The 17,416-nt window shown below is 40.1% G+C and overlaps 1 protein-coding gene across 7 annotated transcripts in view; it reads right to left on the reverse strand.

Annotated features, from left to right (window-relative positions):
• Positions 1 to 8,625: 8,625 nt before the first annotated feature.
• The window catches only part of abcc3 (ATP-binding cassette, sub-family C (CFTR/MRP), member 3), a 54,202-nt gene continuing 45,411 nt past the window's right edge, over positions 8,626 to 17,416 (reverse strand). For 3 of the 7 annotated variants that reach the window (XM_042396440.1, XM_042396441.1, XM_042396448.1), the window contains 8 exons: positions 17,127 to 17,326; positions 15,454 to 15,580; positions 13,821 to 13,922; positions 13,123 to 13,269; positions 12,869 to 13,027; positions 10,725 to 10,891; positions 10,427 to 10,621; positions 8,626 to 9,495 (listed from right to left, as the gene is read on the reverse strand). In XM_042396440.1, the coding sequence (XP_042252374.1) occupies positions 9,384 to 9,495; positions 10,427 to 10,621; positions 10,725 to 10,891; positions 12,869 to 13,027; positions 13,123 to 13,269; positions 13,821 to 13,922; positions 15,454 to 15,580; positions 17,127 to 17,326 (1,209 nt within the window). In that variant the 3' untranslated portion in view covers positions 8,626 to 9,383. Of the gene's footprint in view, positions 9,496 to 10,426; positions 10,622 to 10,724; positions 10,892 to 12,868; positions 13,028 to 13,122; positions 13,270 to 13,820; positions 13,923 to 15,453; positions 15,581 to 15,741; positions 17,077 to 17,126; positions 17,327 to 17,416 lie in introns of those variants that run through there. The other 4 variants (XM_042396449.1, XM_042396446.1, XM_042396445.1 and 1 more) reach the window with 4 other exon arrangements.

Raw genomic sequence — 17,416 nt, forward strand, 5'->3', positions numbered from 1 at the left:
GTCTGGTGTCTCTCTCTTGTTTTCCTGACTGTGTCCTGTGCTCTTTTGGTCAACCACTTTTTCTGTGTCTTTCTTCCTTCCATAACCTGCTCTCTCTCCCTCATATCCACTTGTCTCTTTGCATTCAACATTATATCCTGTCTGTACATTTCACTGTCCATCCTCAACTCTTTGTTCTCTCTCCTCCCCTCTTCTCTCACCCTGTGTTCACTACCTGTCCCTTTCTTTGTGACTCCTCACTTGTGTCTACGGAAGAGGATTAGGGCCATCTGAAAATTTATTTGAATTCTGACTTTAAACTCAGAACATAAATTTTTCATGTGGCCCTAATCCTCTTCTGTATGTGTTTCCTGCCAGTGTGATAAAGTCTGAAAATAATTCAGTAAAAGTAGATACATGTTCTTTATTTCATTCTTTTTCTTGAGATTGCATTGTGTGCAGTACAGTGTGCAGTACCTGCTGCTCTTCCTCTGTCATCTCTATCGCCTTCTCTCTTCTCTTTCTCTCATTCACCTCTTGTCCCACATCTCCTCCTGTCCCAAAGCTCAGCTTTGGCTGCCTTATATTTATCATTTTCTTCTCTGTCTCAGTGAAAAAGTTAACATAGGGTCAAATGGTGAACTGAAAGAAAAGCATTTCACTTGAAGTTTATCTGTCTGTCATCAGATGACTGGCTACATTAGCTAGCTAAATCACAGAAATGAAATGAATGTATGGCAGGCCCCAAAAACAGAGTGCGACCCTTGCTGCTGTGTGAAGTGTGTGGGGACAGGGGGCACACTAGTAGTTTTCATTGCAGGGCCAACAACCTCTGTTTCCTCTGTTATGCTTCTGGCCACACATGTGTTAATTGGGGGAGGTGTTGGGCCAGTAGTTATTCCCCCAAGTACAACAGATAGTAATTTGGAATCTGTTTATAAGAGTATATGTGAGGAGCTGAAACTGGAGAGTAAAGTCAAATTGCAGAATACACAGAGGGTTGTCCCTTATGATGGGCTGCTCCATGCTAAAGTGCTGATTGGTAACAAAGTGGAGGTGGATGCTATGCTTGATAGTGGTTCAATGGCATGTAGCTTAAGTTCAAAAGTTTTGCCGTGGCTGTTGCAGGGAGAAGTGATGAAGAGTCCTTCTTTAACACCTATGAATGTGGTTTTGATTGGATTTGGCTGGTCAAGGACTAAGCCTTTGGGAGTATGTGATCTAGAGATGGAGCTGTTTGGCTTCCCATGGATTGTTCCGACACTGGTGGTTGCTACACAAAGTGATGAAGGTCTTGAGGGATGTTTTGAGCTGCATGCCTGCATATTAGTGCAGTGAACAGCACAAGCTACTGAGCTTGTTGGCTAATGTGGAGGCGTGGACAGGCAGTGATACCCTCGACAAGGTAGGAACAGTGAGAATAAATAAAGCAGTGACTCTTGATCTTCTAAGTGAGCTAATGGTTTTGGGTTGACTTCAGAGTGTTGACAACATCACAGTTGGCAGTGCTGTTGTCACAGTGAAAGTCAGTTTTTGTTGGGAGGACTGTGGCATTGCTCCGTAGTGATGGTTGGCTGCCACTTAAAGTGATAAATCCTTCTGATAAGCCTGTGACACTAAAACGAAATGCCAAGCTTGCTGATGTCTATCCCTGCATAGAGTTGGAGGACTTTGACTGCCCTGGTATGTGTGATGACACACAGTTTGTTTTTCAGCAACAGGTGCAGAAGTCAGGTGATGTAGTATCTCACAATGAGAAAGATTCCAAGTTACCATTTCGACGCGTCATACCCAATCAGTACAAAAAACTCAGACAAGTACTGAATGAGATTGAAGAACGAAAGATCATACAAAAGTCCAGTAGCGACTTCACGTCACCCTTGGTCCTTGTTTGGAAAAAGTTGTGGGACCTGAGACTCTGTACTGACTGTTATATCAATGCCCACACCATAAAGGACGCTCACCCATTTCCCCATCAGGCTGATGCTCTTGCAGCAGCAGGTGGCAACACCTTTTTCTCAACCATGGACCTCACATCTGGTTACTACAACGTCTAGGTTCTTGAAGATGATAGGAGATATATGGCCTTTACATTGCCATTCAGGTTGTATGAATGCAACTGCATGCCACAGGGCCTGTACAACACCCCTGCGACTTTCATGCAGATGATGCTAAACATCTTTTGGGGCCAGTTATAGAATGCCATTTCTTGCAGAGATCTGTGAGGTTCCTTAGTCATATAGTGAGTGCAGAGGGCATCGCTATGGATCACGAAAAGGTGTGGGCCATTACTGCCCTATCTGAGGCAGATCTTATGGAAGATGGTACAGAGATCCCACTTCAGCAAAAGACAAGGCAATTTCTGGGAATGGTGGTGTTCTACCAGCAGTTTGAGGATTGTTCATCAATCATCATTGGTCTCACAACAGGGCACAAGGTTCCTCTCCAAAAGAGGAAAAAAGCATCACACTCTTCAGTGGACACTAACAGCTGCTGACTGGATAGAGGAGTGCAGACAGGCCTTCTTTCTGCCTTCTTCTTCTGGGGCACAGTAGCAAGGCTGATTGCTTGATTGCTTGCTTGTAAGTCGTATGCACAGTAGAGGTACCCTGCACACAGACTAGTTTTTGCCATAAAATGGGCTGTCTGTGACAATTTCCATCATTGGCTGAAGGGACACCCATTCTCAGTATAGATGGATAATAATCCACTGACATATATCCTGTCCAAAGCTAAACTGGATGTGTGCGGACAGACATGGGTCACCAAGCTAGTACCATACCAGTTTGATATCAAATACATCCTGGGTCCCAAAAACATTGTTGCAGAAGCTCTGAGCAGGGAGCCCTTTGTTCATCCAAGCACGCTCCACGACAAGATTGAGATGACAATATGAGATGCTGTTGGTTGAAACTGATGCTATTTGCATGGATCAGGTGCAGGATGTGTTTCGGTGGTCTACTCACCTGCTTGAGAGGATCACTGATGTTGGGCCTTCTGTTGCCAGCCAGTCTTCTGCTGTTTTCTGGCTTTGTGGCTAGGGCTTTGTGTCAAATCAGGAAGTGGCAGCTGTTCTTCAGTCACTCAAGTTGCAGAAAGGTGCAGTGACACCCCAGGCAGCAGTTTTACTGGCCAGAACTGGAGAAGGATGTTGTAGCATGTTGAAATGCTGCATGCATTGTGTGCTGAGCAAAACCAGAAGCTAGAGCACTGCTGGAGAATGTCATGATGGAACCTCTTGAACTCTTGTGAATAGACTGCCAAATCTGTGGCCCACCAACTGTGGCATAACTTCTTCTATATCTATGGATTTCCGAGGTGCATTCACTTGGATAGAGGGACTGATTTCGAGGGCACCCTTATTGCTGACCTCTTGAGCATCGCTGGCATTCAGAAGTCCCATATGACACCATATCATCCAAAGGGCAATAGCTCATGTGAGAGGATGAACAGGACTCATGGTAACATGATTCGGGCTCTGCCCCCATGGGCAAAGCACAGATGGCCTCAGGTGTTCATATTTCTCTCACGTTTGCCTATAACTATCCATAAGACTAAAGGGTATGTGCTCTTTCTCATGATGTTTGGGAGGATGCCAAGGCTGCCCATTGACCTGGCATTTAGCACTGTCCTGGATAACTCTGAGGTTGTGAGTTACGATGAGTATGTTTAGTTTTTGCGGAGGAGTCTGAAGAAAGCTATGGGTATTGCACATGCTTCAGCTCCCAAACAGCTGAAGAGGCACATTGATCTATATAATCATAGGGTCAAGGGAGCTCCAGTTGAAGTCAGGGATCATGGATTGGTGGCCAACAAAGGAGAATGTTGTAAATGCAAGCTTGCTAACTACTTTTAGGATGCCATTTACCTGGTCATTGGGGTGAATGCTGACAGCCACACCTTCAATGGTCCACCGCAGTCTGATAACACCGGTCAACTTTCTGCCATTGAAGACAGGTGGGACTTAACTGCCTCATCTGCTTGTGATTATTCATATGCAGGACAGAACAATGCTGTGATGGACATGTCGACAGATGCCGCTGAGTATAGAACCAGACTCTGGGTGTCACAGTTGCCATCTGAGGGGTCTAGTGACTCAAGTACGGAGGTTTACAGTCAGTGTCAGGATGCCCAAGATCCTCCACGTTTTGACCCATCTCTGGTTAGGCCACAAAGTGGTGGTCCTGACCTGTCTGGTAGTCAGGGTTGTCCACTCCTTTATCCTGCTTGTGTGGGGCTTCAATCTCAGGACCCCCATCAGCTGGTCTCTGAGTTAGGTAGTGTGGAGACTGATCAGGGTGACAGATCTTGCACTGTCCTGGCTGATGTTGCTGGGTGAAGTGAACACATTCCCACACTATACAATACTGCTGCTCCAATTCCACCAGTGGGACCATCACACAGTGTCAGGTCTAGAACAGGGAGGTTACTTAGGCCTGTGACCAGGCTTATTGAGATAATGGAACAAACGATAAAGGCAATCTGATAAATGGGACACTAGAGTTCAGAAAAAAGTAAACTAGGGATTTAAATGGTCTCAAGGGTAAAGGTGTTGGTTTTGAATGTTTTGTTTCTGTAAAAGGAAGGAAAGAAGTGCTTGGCATGCTATTATATGTATAAGAGATGTTACAATTTTTGTAAGATGTAATATCTTTTGGGGTTTTTTCCACTCCTATGTGGCAGGGTTTAGACTCATATACAGTGTTAATGTGGGATGGGTTTTCTGATAATTAAGTCCCCAAGAGTTGATTATTAAGGTTTGAGGTTTTGTGCAGTCACATTGTGTATTAGACATGTAACACGCATGTTTACCTGAGATGGTTGAGGAGGTTTGGCCAGCCTCTTTCTTCTCTAATTCTCACAGAGAATAGCCTCCTGACTGGGTTGCATGTGACTTCACAGGGTCTGCTTCCTCTACTGGTTTTATGTATGTATGTATGTACAGACAGGTGACAAATTAAAGGAGAAACTAGAACAGGCCTGAATGCTTGACCTCTACAGTGAGGGGATCCTCTGGCTCTGTTATGCTGTGGGGGGGCATTTACCTGGCATGGTTTGGTCCACTTGTCCCCTTAGAGGGAAGGGTCACTGCAAATCAATATAAAGTTATTCTGAGTGATGACCTTTATCCTATGATGAAACATTTCAATCCTGAAGGGAGTGGTCTCTTCCAGGATGGCAATGCCCCAATTCACAGGGCACGAGAGGTCACTAAAAGATTTGATGAGTATGAAAATTATATGAATCATATGCTATGGCCTTCACAGTCACCAGATCTCAACCCAACTGAACACCTATGGGAGATTTTGGACTGGCGTGTTAGACAATGCTCTCCACCACCATCATCAAAACACCAAATGAGGGAATATCTTTTTGAAGAATGGTGTTCCAGAGACTTGTAGAATCAATGTCAAGGCTGAGGAGCAATATATATATGCCTATTGGTGTTGCATTGTTGTTCTGGATTGTACTTACATTTGGTACCTGAGGTATTTTTATTTATTTTTTTCTCTCTTTTATGGATAGTGTTGTGAGCAAGTTGAATTCAGGGAGTGTAACAGAGTTTTTCGTATTGATTCCATTTGCCAAGATAATAACCAGTCATATTTAGGTTTGCGTATGTATTGTGGATTCTTAGGATGGAGATACACTTGCTTTTTATCCACACATTCGCGTAGACAACTGGCTGCATTGTGAATGTAATTGTTCACATATTTGCCTATGTACTTTGTGTGTTACTGGAGGACTCACCAAAGAACTAAGGAATAGAACTTGATGTAAAATCCGCCAAAAAATGCAAAGAAGAAGAGGAAGCATGATGTAAAAAAAATAAACATGGCGACAATCAAGAAGGTTACTACTTTGTTAAGTCAATCATATTTGTCACTGTGCCGCGGCAATGACACTTCGTACAGATGTGGGTAATTGCGGTCTTTGTCTATTAAATTCAAAACTTTCTGCCATTGTTGTTACTGGTTTCGTGCCTACTGACTCCTGACCCTGTCACATCCCCAAACTGTTCCTACACTGCCCCTACCGTTTGTGCGTGTTGACGCGTTGCGTTAATTTCTGAGGATGTGCACAACCAACACTCTAAACGGACGCAGGATACGCAGGCAGCCATCATGCGCATGTGAACGTGTAGTTAAAAGCAAGTATATCTCTAGCCTTACTGGTTGACGGGCCACTCCTTGGCATATAAATTCCAGCTGTGACGTCAGCACTGTGCTAGTATGAGAGGATTGTGTCCGCGTTAGGTTGTACAAAGCACAAAATATAATCTAATGAAACAGCTATCATGATATTATGTTGGATTGCATGACAGAACATAGTGATTACATTGCACTTACTTGAATGTGCTAAATTGGTTATATTTTTAAAATATATTTATATATTTATAGCTTAATTAGCTAATTGGCCAAGCTAACATTTAATTTTTCTATAGAACTGTGCCTAGAGATTGCTGTGCTTATGTGACTGACCAATGGCTTTCCATGTTTGTTGACCAGGCAATAAAAGTCAACACAGAAATGGAAGAGTGTCAATCCTTGTCTCACACAACACAACGCACACTGAAGAAGAGTTATGATGATTACACTTTCTTTATTTATCAAATGTCAATCCAGGTGAAAAATCGGGGGAAAAACCTTCTGTTCACACCCTCGTTACTAAACTACATCAGCTTAAATAAAGTGATAGGGACACTGAGAAATGGTAGTGAAGTCTGGAGACCGTGACTCTAGTGAATCCCTGACTGTGAGCGCCCTCTAGTGGATGGCTGTAATAATTACATTCTCTTTTTCTTATTATATTTCACCGTGTATACTCAGCTCACCAAGACTGATCATTTCTGTACAGTTTTTTGTCAAACTTAGACTCAAATGCAGGTTTATCAGGCACACCTACAGTTTCCAATAATCCAGTCTAAACCCTGCAGTAAATATCAATAAAGATTATAATGTTTTAGAAAGTTGTTCATTCAACTTCATGGTCATTTTGAGACTCTTATTTGTGGTGCTGTTAATTGTGTTGTGTTATAGAAAGAGGTTACAACTTTATGTATATCAATGATGATTTTAGCTACTAATGCAGTCAAATAAAACAGCCCTGCATTTACTTAATAAACTGAATGTATTCCATCCCTCTTAAATTAATAGATATTTGACTTGAGAGTAAAATAAAACCACTTATTGAAAAAATCAAAACTTTCTTCACTTATGCTGCTCTGTAAATTGCAAGTTATCAAGCCCAAGGTATGATATCATTCAGAGATCTGTAGCTCTACTTGGAGGACACTATTGGTCTTTAGTTGTGTTCCTTCTACACTTAAAATTTATCATTTCTGGCAATCGCATAACAAATTCACAAAGCCAATGTATGTTAAGTGATGCTGAAATTGAGTGTCAGAAATCTAATATTTGGGAATGATTATATGTCTATGATTATATATATATAATAAATCATGTTGGAAACCACATATTAATTACTGTCAGTCACATCAAAAAATCAATTGCAATATATTGTAATTGTCTTGTTAAATCAAGCTCATTCATTATACCTTTTGTATTGTCCACTTAAGCAACCGATACTTACTGCGTGGAAATATGATGAACTACATACAAATCCAATTTATATACTTCAAAAGAGAGCTACACGAGTTGTGAAAAAATTACTTTCCATTAACCAAAAAACAACTGTTAATTAAATGCCTCAAAATTTTTAAAGATTTGAAAACAGCACAAATCATGTATACGGTCATAAACAAAGGTATCAAAAAAGAAGAAAAAAGAGAGAGTCAATATGATTTGATAGGAATGTAAATGTTTGAAGGGTCAGAACGGATAAAAAAAAAAAAAAAAAAAATCATTGTACAGTTAAATGGGTGAAAGTGAACAGTTGTAGTGAGGAATTGAAAATGTTTAGTGCACTTTGTACATTTAAAAATAAAATAATTTAATTGACAAATATAAAATGCATGATCAGGATAACATGTTGAAATTAGTATAGTAGGGACAGTCTGATGTTTCATTTGATAGCCTTAGTCTATACCTTTTCAGTCTGTAGAATTTTTTTTATGCTTTGTTTTCTACTGATTTGTTGGGAGCAAGCTGTTTCTGTAATAATTTACAGACTAAATCAAATTTCATTTTCAATTTCATATAAATTTTCAATAAAGCATGTGATTTGTTTACTTCAAGTTTACACATTATACCAACTGGACTATGATTTTTTGTTCTTAAAGGGATACTTGAGCAATTTAGTGCTGGACCTCCATAAAGTTCAGGGAATCTTGAAAGACAGGAGAACGGTCAAAATCTAAGCAGCAGAGACCGACATATCATGACTGTTAGTCCTTATTATGGGTCAAACTCAAGAAAGTTTGTACAGTTCCCATAATGCAACACAATAGACTGTCATTGCTAGACCTTCCCTGCCTAAATGGCCACTTTTGAAAACCCCAGTTTGTGACTCAGGTTTTGTTAAAAATGTGCACTCTCAAAACCCCATGATGACATCATCGGCATTATTAACACATTTTTTAACTGCGTTCACAAACTGACCTCCATGTGTAAAATTGTGGAGTGCCCCTTTAATGAATACATCTATTACTTCTCACAATGTATAATTACAAGACAGCACACAAACCTCCGTTTCTTTTTTAATAAAGGCATCATATTTAATATTTTGGTGATACAGAATTCAAGTTTTTATAGATTTGGTTCACAATAGAATCACATATTTAAACTGAGCAAACTTCCCTAGATGAGACAAATCTTTAAAAAGTAGCTTAAATAATGGTACAGTACAAAAATAAGTGGGTTTATCACAAAAGTGTATGTTTCTTTTTTTAAGAGGACAGTACAGTGGCACAGTATTTTTCTTTGTAGAAAAAATAAAATAAAAAAGTTCCTCCTTTTTTTGTTTTTTGTTGTTTGTTTTGCAGCAGACAGCCGATTAGAAAATGATACATTCACTGGCTTTCTTCATCCCACTGGCAGAAGGCACTAAAGGTCAGACTTGGATCAACTAGTTTTTGCAAATATGGCTTGTTTTCACTTATTTACTTCCTATTCCTTCCTATTTGTAGATGCCAAATTGACGGTGTTTGCCACACAGGACGATACAGTCAGTGCCAGAAACTTAAGACAATCACAAAAGAGTATGTAAGTGTCCTGGTGTGGATTCAGACAAACACTAGAAATGTTTGCAAATGCTAATTGATTCAAGTCTGCAAAGGAGTTCAGGCTTGGCCTCAAGCTGAATTCAAAACGCGCAGTAAAGTGCCCTGAAAAAATACCAAGTGCACATCAAAGGTACTCTTCAGTTCCACTGCCAGGTTTGAAGTTCAGAGTCAGACTGAACTGAGCTGATCCTCAACCCAGGTTTATGACAAGAAGGTGGTTCTACTGTGCTATTCCTGCGTCTTTAGCCATGCCATAGAAGATTCCTCTCTGTGATATGAGGTTTGTAGGAGTGTCAAACTCTGCAATCTGTCCCTTGTCCAACACCAGCACTCTGCACAGGGAGAGAGAGAGAAGAGAAAATGACTCATTCACAAAGTCTGTCTGTTTTCATGTCTGTCAATATGTGTTAAAGGAAAATTTCACCTTATTACTATGTTGCACATCATTAAATTCAATTTTAACTACTGCCATAATCATAATTAACTGCAAGTACAGTTTCACCACACAGGCTGTTTACAAAGTTTACAAGGTAGAATAATTCTGAATTTTTATTCAGATTTTTTAAGATAAAACAAAATAAAGGATATGCACATTTATACATGTTATATTTACATACAGTATGTATAATATACAACATATCTTTGATCTGTGATGTTCCACACATTCCTAGAATCCCTTTCAGGCATGGAATATGTAATATTTCTGGCTTTGTCTATCTGTTAAAGTGATGACTTTTTATTATTCAGACATAAGTTTCTTTTACTTATATATTAAATATTTGTCATGGCTTGGACCATAATGAAGAGAGCCACAATGCTCACGTGATATTTCATTCAGCCCAGAATTGACAAACCAAACACAGGCTCTAGAGAGGACCTGTTGCATTTTTTGCGAGTTTCGCAGCCACCATAGGTTCTCCTACAGACTTGGAAGGGCAGGGTAAGGAGTATTCAATTGGTTGTAATCTGCAACGTCACCACTAGATGCCACTAAATCCTACACACTGGTCCTTTAATCTGACGGCATTTCATACGGACTTGTGCTATGATGGGATGTGTCACAGAAATGTTAGCAGGTCTGCAGCTTATTCAGAAATGAGACCAACATGTTTAATTGTCATAACATTTAAAGGGGCTTATGAGCCAGTATTTATGGTAAACACATTTTATTCAATTTATATCCAGAATGCTTTCTGACAATTATTTGTTATTTTATGGTGAACCTTTCCTTTAAAGCAAGTATTCATAACTACTGTATCTAACCTTGTGTAATCCATAATTGTGTTGAGTCTGTGTGCGATGGTAAAGACGGTGCAGTCTTCAAACTGAGTCCTTATGGTGGACTGGATGAGATCGTCTGTCTCCAGGTCGATAGCAGCTGTTGCTTCATCCAGGATGAGGATCCTCGTCTTCCTCAGGAGAGCTCGAGCCAAACACACCAGCTGCCTCTGACCCACACTGAAGACACAGCAGATTATGAGACACAGAGTTCCAGAGAAGCTTTACTGAGCAGACACAAACACTGCGTCACTCGTCTTCGTCTCTTTTCCTCTGAGCTTACCTCAGGTTCTCTCCTCCCTCTGAGCACTCCAGCTCCAGTTTTGCCTGCTGGTTGCTGACAAACTTGTGGAGGTGAGAATGTTCCAGAGCTTTCCACACCTCTTCATCACTGTACTTCTCGAAGGGATCGAGGTTCATCCTCAGTGTCCCGGAGAACAGGACAGGCTCCTGCGGAAGAGAAAAGACTTTTGAAGTCATTGAAGAGAGACAAAAACACAGATGCAACCCAACTGTGTTGGTTTAGTGGACAGTCCGTCTTACTGTAATTACAAGCTTCTAGTCATGTGCAATAGGAGAAGAGAGTTTTCTATGGTGGCAGCAATAAATATTTTGTATACATTTACATTATTGATTCATTTATTATTATTTTATTTATCAAATTGTCTTTTAGACTAAAATATGTCAGAAAAAGTGTAAAAAGCTCATCACAATTTTCCAAATTATTGGTTTTGTACAACCAACTACCTAAAATCCAAAGATGTTCACTTTACTATAATATAAAACAAAAAGTCTCCCATTTGAGAACCTGGAACCAAAGAATGTTTGGCAGTTTTCCTATGAATTTACTGTCGACTGGCTGGTTGACTTTTAGGCAGACACAATATATTTTTTGGATTTAAACACACAATATCTAATTTCTACCTCCTCTCCAAAACAAACCCTGAGATTAAAACAGGTAAAAACACTGAATAAAGCATTTTAACGTAAAAAAACGACGCTGTTCGGTGGACACAGTATGTGCGGGAGGGGCTGCTAGCTGAGCTGCTGCTAACGTTTGCTCAGCTTGTTTCTCTGATAACTTAAGTTCCAGACGTCTGATGGCTAAAATCCTTCATCTGGTTAAAACATATAGTTAAAAATGACCAAGATCTAAAAAGTTGATCATAAAAATGTGGTTTAAAACTTTATGACAGTTTCTGGCGGACAACCACAACGCCAATGTATTATCTTGTATGCACATACTCTTTGGTAGACGCCACTGTGGCAGGCAACCACAACGCCGTCGCATGCATCTTGGGAGCTTATATTCTTTGGTAGAGGGGTATGACTCCACTGACAGGCGACCAAATGACACGGACCGTTACCTTGATTACAATTACAGATTTCTCTGGGTTTGAAATTGTTGGAAAATTTTTGGGATAATGTAACTCATCAAAATAGATAACATAGGTCTAGTTGTTTTTAGACATTTTAATGCAGAATAGTTACATATTATAGATATATTAACCTCCTGATAAAAAATGATTAGAACAGATTTTTATCTGAAAATTAACTCCAGGAAGTAAAAATTCATTAATTCATCATAGAACTCTCTTGGTTAAATCGTTAGTACAAAAGATGAACAACTGCGTTAGAATATCTGGTTCTTTGATAAAGTATCAAAGGTACAAGACTGTGTACATAAAATTTGGGGGTTTAAGTTAACTACGACTCCCAAAGTGCATTTTAACAAGACACATCCAATCACAGAGATTAAAATTTTGTGCGCTGCTAACGGGAGGAAGCTGAAGATTACGATGTTGAGAAAACTGATTTTTCAATCTGCAGCTTAAATCAGTTCACTTTTATTTCTGGGTTGATTTGGGATGAATTCAGCAACTTTAGTGCTGCATTTTGTTACAACTGCAACAACCAAGCCTTTAGAATTCATTAGCGCTCTGATTAGTGCTTCTGACTGACTTCTTCTCCATAGCAACTATGGCTGAGGCTCATGGGTATTGTAGTATTTAAAGCCATCTGCCATGCCAAACTGACAGACAAATCATTAAAACACTATCTCAGAGACAAAGTTGAAATAATTAAAACTAGTGTCTATAACATAAACTTAAAGAGAATTTTGAAATAGAAATACAGGATTAGATAAAACACTTCCAGAAACAGCAGCTCCACTTCACAACTCTATTCTTTTCTGCAGTGAAATTTCCACTCATTGTTTATTAGCTTGAGCCACAGAGACTGACAACCACTGACTCAAACACTATTCCAGAAATGTCTGCCAAGAACAACATTTGGGGAAAACTGTGACAAAGAATATTGACTATCAGTAGCTTCAAGTCAGAAATATTGCTGACAGGCTTCAGGATTGACTTCTGTAAAACTAGGTTTTTTTGTTTGTTTTCGTGTGTGTGAGTGTGTGTTGTGTACCTGTGGAATGATGGTAAGTTTGGACCTCAGGTCATGCAGGCCTATCTCTGATATCTTAACCTCATCAATGGCGATCTCTCCTGCTGCAGCTTCCAGCAATCGGAAGAGGCAGAGCGTCATGGAGGACTTGCCGGCGCCTGTGCGACCCACGATACCAATCTGCACAGACACGTACATAAAACAACGCTGTGATTAGTGACGCCACTGTGTTCAACCACAACCCTCTACTGATCCCCTTCTCACACCATCCCCACCTTCTCTCCTCCTTTGACGCTCAGCGTAAGGTTTTTCAGGACCAGGTCCAGTCCCTCTCGGTACCGAACGCTGTAGTTGTGGAACTCCACGTTCCCCTGCATGGGCCAATTAGGAGGGGGCTTCTTGTCCTCCACTTCCCAGGGGGCCTGTGAACACAAACGCAGCATTTCGGACTAGGAAAACTTTCTGAACAACTCATTAGCCTGCTTGGCTTTTAGCACAACTGATTTGTTTATCACTCTAAAAGAGTTGGAGCTCTCTGCTTGCGCTCTGGCTGCCAAACATTTATTTCACCTCTGGGATGTTCCCAACAAAGGTTTTCACTAAGAACTATACCAGCTACAGAAGGGGCACATACTGTGATGGCTGCAGCTGAAAAAGTACATTGTGTACAGTACAAATGCCCTGTTTATCTCATGCAACAGAGGGGCCCCTGTTGGCACAAGGTGATACAACTTTTCTGGATCTAGTTATAGTTTATAGGTGCTCTGTTGTTTGAGAACATGACTTGGCAGCAGGACACTTTTTTGGAATGTGGGTAAATTCCTACTTTTTTAATTGCAAAAGTTCCTGCAGCACAAAGCCAACACCATTTCATTTTGAAAGCAAACACATGCGGAGTCGAGCTTCAACTTCTGTCGATTATGACAAATAGACAGACGCAGCCACATCCTGTATGTACGCACGTGCCACATACCTCTGTCTTTGTCTCAGAGTACTCCTTCACTCTCTCCACTGCTACGATGTTGCTCTCCAGATCTGAAGTCATTCGCACCATCCAGTTCAGAGACATGGTCACCTACAAAAACAGGACAGGTTGGAAGGTGTTACTACCTCAGGTGCTACTGTATATCTGTTAGGGTGCAGTGGATTTGGGCTGCAACTAATCATTATATTCATCATTGATTAACATCTCGATTCATCAGTTAATGATGTGGGCTGTAAAACATCAGAAAATAATGAAAAATACCCCAGAACCCAAGGCCGTATATTATAAAGTATTGTTTTTCACTCCAAAACCCAAACGAAAAAGCAAGATAAGCAGACAGTTCTCATATTTGAGAAGCCAGAACCATCAAATACTTTATATTTTTGCATGAAAAAATACTTAAATGATTAATTAATTATCAAAATTATTTAAAATGTATTTTCTGTTAATTGATTCAATAGGAAATTGTTTCAGCTCTACAATAGATACTGCTTCTGATAAGAGATAATTAGTGCTGAAGCTAAAGCTGCATTCATTTATTATTTTGGCCAACTAGGGGCAACACTGACATATGGCAAATGTGTCTATTTACACACCCAGCAGACAATGAGCATCATTTGCATTCATTTGGATTCATGTTTCTGTCTGAATATAAGGCCAATGTTCCCTCTCCTTTTTACTGTTTAGTCTAAATGTTCCACTGTGTTCTCCAGCTAACCACTGACATTGTTTGGTTCTGGGCAGGTAGTTTACTGTGGGTTTATCTCAGCTGTTTCAGTGAGAGCAGCTGCCTGCTGCAGGTGAAAATGAGGTTGATAAGAGCACAGTTTGTGGACCAGAAAAACAATAACAATTAGCCAAAAGAGGAGAAAAGGCTCTTTGAACTGAGTTGAACTGCAGAGTTGTGATAATTCTCTGTGAGTCTCACTATGAGTGACAGCCTTCACATTACATGTATTCATTTGACCTATTGTTAAATATATTGATTATTGCAGCTTTAAAGTCATTACTGGTAACATCTTTCTCTGTCTATGCTAAGAAAAACATTAACTAACTTTAGCTGCTGATTTAAGTCATTTGAGTTAACGCCCCCCTCTGCTCAAAAATGTGTTTTGTTTCTTGTTCCTTGAGTTGAATATTTGAGCTTCACTGTGCAGAGATGTATGTACAGAGTTTGTTTTCACTTTCATCTGCTGACGGAGGAACTTTTCTCTGTACTCACTGAAAATCTGATTAAGGGGCGGGCCTATGATCATGATTTGTGACATCACAACTAGTTTGGAGGCTAATCCTGGTCCAGTACTCGACTTACACAAGTGTGATGTGAAACTTGAAGCCTCCAGTGGACAAACACTGAGAATGGACTTTAGAGTGAAGTAGGAGACATCTTGTGTCCAGCAGTTCAACTTTTGAAATGAACAATATTTGCATATTCAGAGATTGTGGATTTTTCAATGAGGGAGAAGGACTAGATGGAATTTTAAGGTTTTTAAGGAGGTAATTGAACTTGTTTTGAGGAAAAAACATATTAGACACATACTATTATTCCAAGCAGAGTATATATATATGTATATATAAATGCTACAGTAGATCGTATTACAGTGAGTAGATTGCAGCGTACCTGTAGAGCGTAGGACACTGACAGACCCACGAGGCCAGGGTTCAGACTCTCCTTTCCAGTCACAGCGAACAGAGCAGCAAACAACACAATGCAGTTCCCAATGAACTCTATACGCACCCCGAGCCACCTGTATGACAGAGTATTACAGCAGCGTTACAGCAGCAAACACAGACCCTGTCATGAGGGCAGATATAAGAAGTCAGAGGTAACAGAGAACTAAGGAACTCAGGAGTATTCAGATGAGCACGTATGTTAAACTACAGGCTAAATCAGCACTGAGTCACATACACTAGTTACAAATAATCAGGCATATTGCACTTCTGGTCACACTCCAATTAGTGATGTCACAGCTGGTGTCTTGATTACTGATTGAAAACACCTGCGGTGACATCACTTATCACTGTAGCATGCCTCAAAGTTATGATTCATTGTTGATTTAAATGATTAATTTGCTTTCACATGCTAATCAATCATTATTGGCCCTTTTCAAAGCAGACGTTTTGACGTGTTGTGAGAAGAAAAGCAGCAGGTGTAATTAATAGTATTAATGATGGCTTTGTTTCATGAAAGTGTTCCACTTCCTGCTATTACACATCCTGACTCATGGACACTTAGAAGAACTGGAGGCATCATTAATGTTCTTAGTTACACCTGTGCTTGTTTGTACTACTCAAAATTTCCGCTGTCAAAAAGGTCTATTAAGTGAAATAAAGAGATAAAGGTCTACAGTCAGATAGTGTAAGCACTGTATACTCAGTGTACTGTACAGTAAGTGAACACTGATCATATATATGTCTGTTATATAGCTGAGTGAAGTCATCCCTCTGCAGTGATGAGTCTTTGAGCTTCTGGTGTGTAAGTGTTGATTGAAACTGTGAGCAGCTGTGTTCCAGTGTTGAGATGTTTTCTCTCAGCCACTACAGTCTGAAAAGACTGGCACTTTAATTTAGCTAGAAGCTGGAAACAAAGGTGGACCAACATCCTGTTTATTGATATGAGCACGTCCCTTCTGTATTGTGTATAATTGCACAACATAGATTTCTGGGTCCTGAAGTTCTGACTGCTTGCCAAATTAAAATCATGCCAGAATCCACTTTCATTTCCCTTGCAGATGACATAAATAAAATAAGGTTTGACGTTTGGGGAAAAATATGCTTATTCTCTTTCTTGAAGACAGTAACATTAGAAGATTGATACCACTCTCATGCCTCTCTGTTAAATATGAAGCTGGGGCCAGGAGACTGTTAGCTTAGCTTAGTATGAAGACTGGAAGCAGACAGAAAGAGCTAGCCTGGCTAGCTACCAGCACCTCAGCTAACCAATTACCACATTATATCTTGTTTGTTTAATAAAAGACAAAAAATTGTGGTTAGAAGTTAGTCGTTTCCCCCTACTTTCAGTCTTTATAGCTTCCTATTTGGTTAGCTTATTTCCCAAAACCTTGGGCTATCCCTTTAAGTCCCAAATCATGCATTTCTAATAATTCACAGCTGTTTTACTTATTTTAATCTGAAGTATGACAAGATGTTTATGAACATGACATGCAATCAAAATGCTCCTATTGATTTGCATTTTCCTTTGAAATATGTCAGGTTTATGTTTTGACAACTGCCATCTGGAGTCAAACACTGGAACACAGCTGCTGTTTTCCTGAGCTGAAACAGGACACGTACCTGTTGGACACTATACCAGGGTAGTAACTCTTTTGGTTCTCATCCACTTTCATATCACTCATCAGAACAAAGGCAGAGTGTCTGCCATAGGCTCGGATTACACTACAGCCAGTGATGGTCTCAGAGAAATGGGAGTATATGGGAGAGCGGCTGACCGACTCCAGACGCTTTAGCTGCCGTGACGTGGCAACGTAAAATCTCTACAGGTGTTGAGGGGGAGAGAAACAAACAGAACATTACAACCGAACAAGACATTACAAAGGCTGAGATATTCAAAAAACAATTATGAT

This window comes from Thunnus maccoyii, chromosome 20, assembly GCF_910596095.1.
Source record: "Thunnus maccoyii chromosome 20, fThuMac1.1, whole genome shotgun sequence".
Classification (NCBI taxonomy): Eukaryota; Metazoa; Chordata; class Actinopteri; order Scombriformes; family Scombridae; genus Thunnus; species Thunnus maccoyii.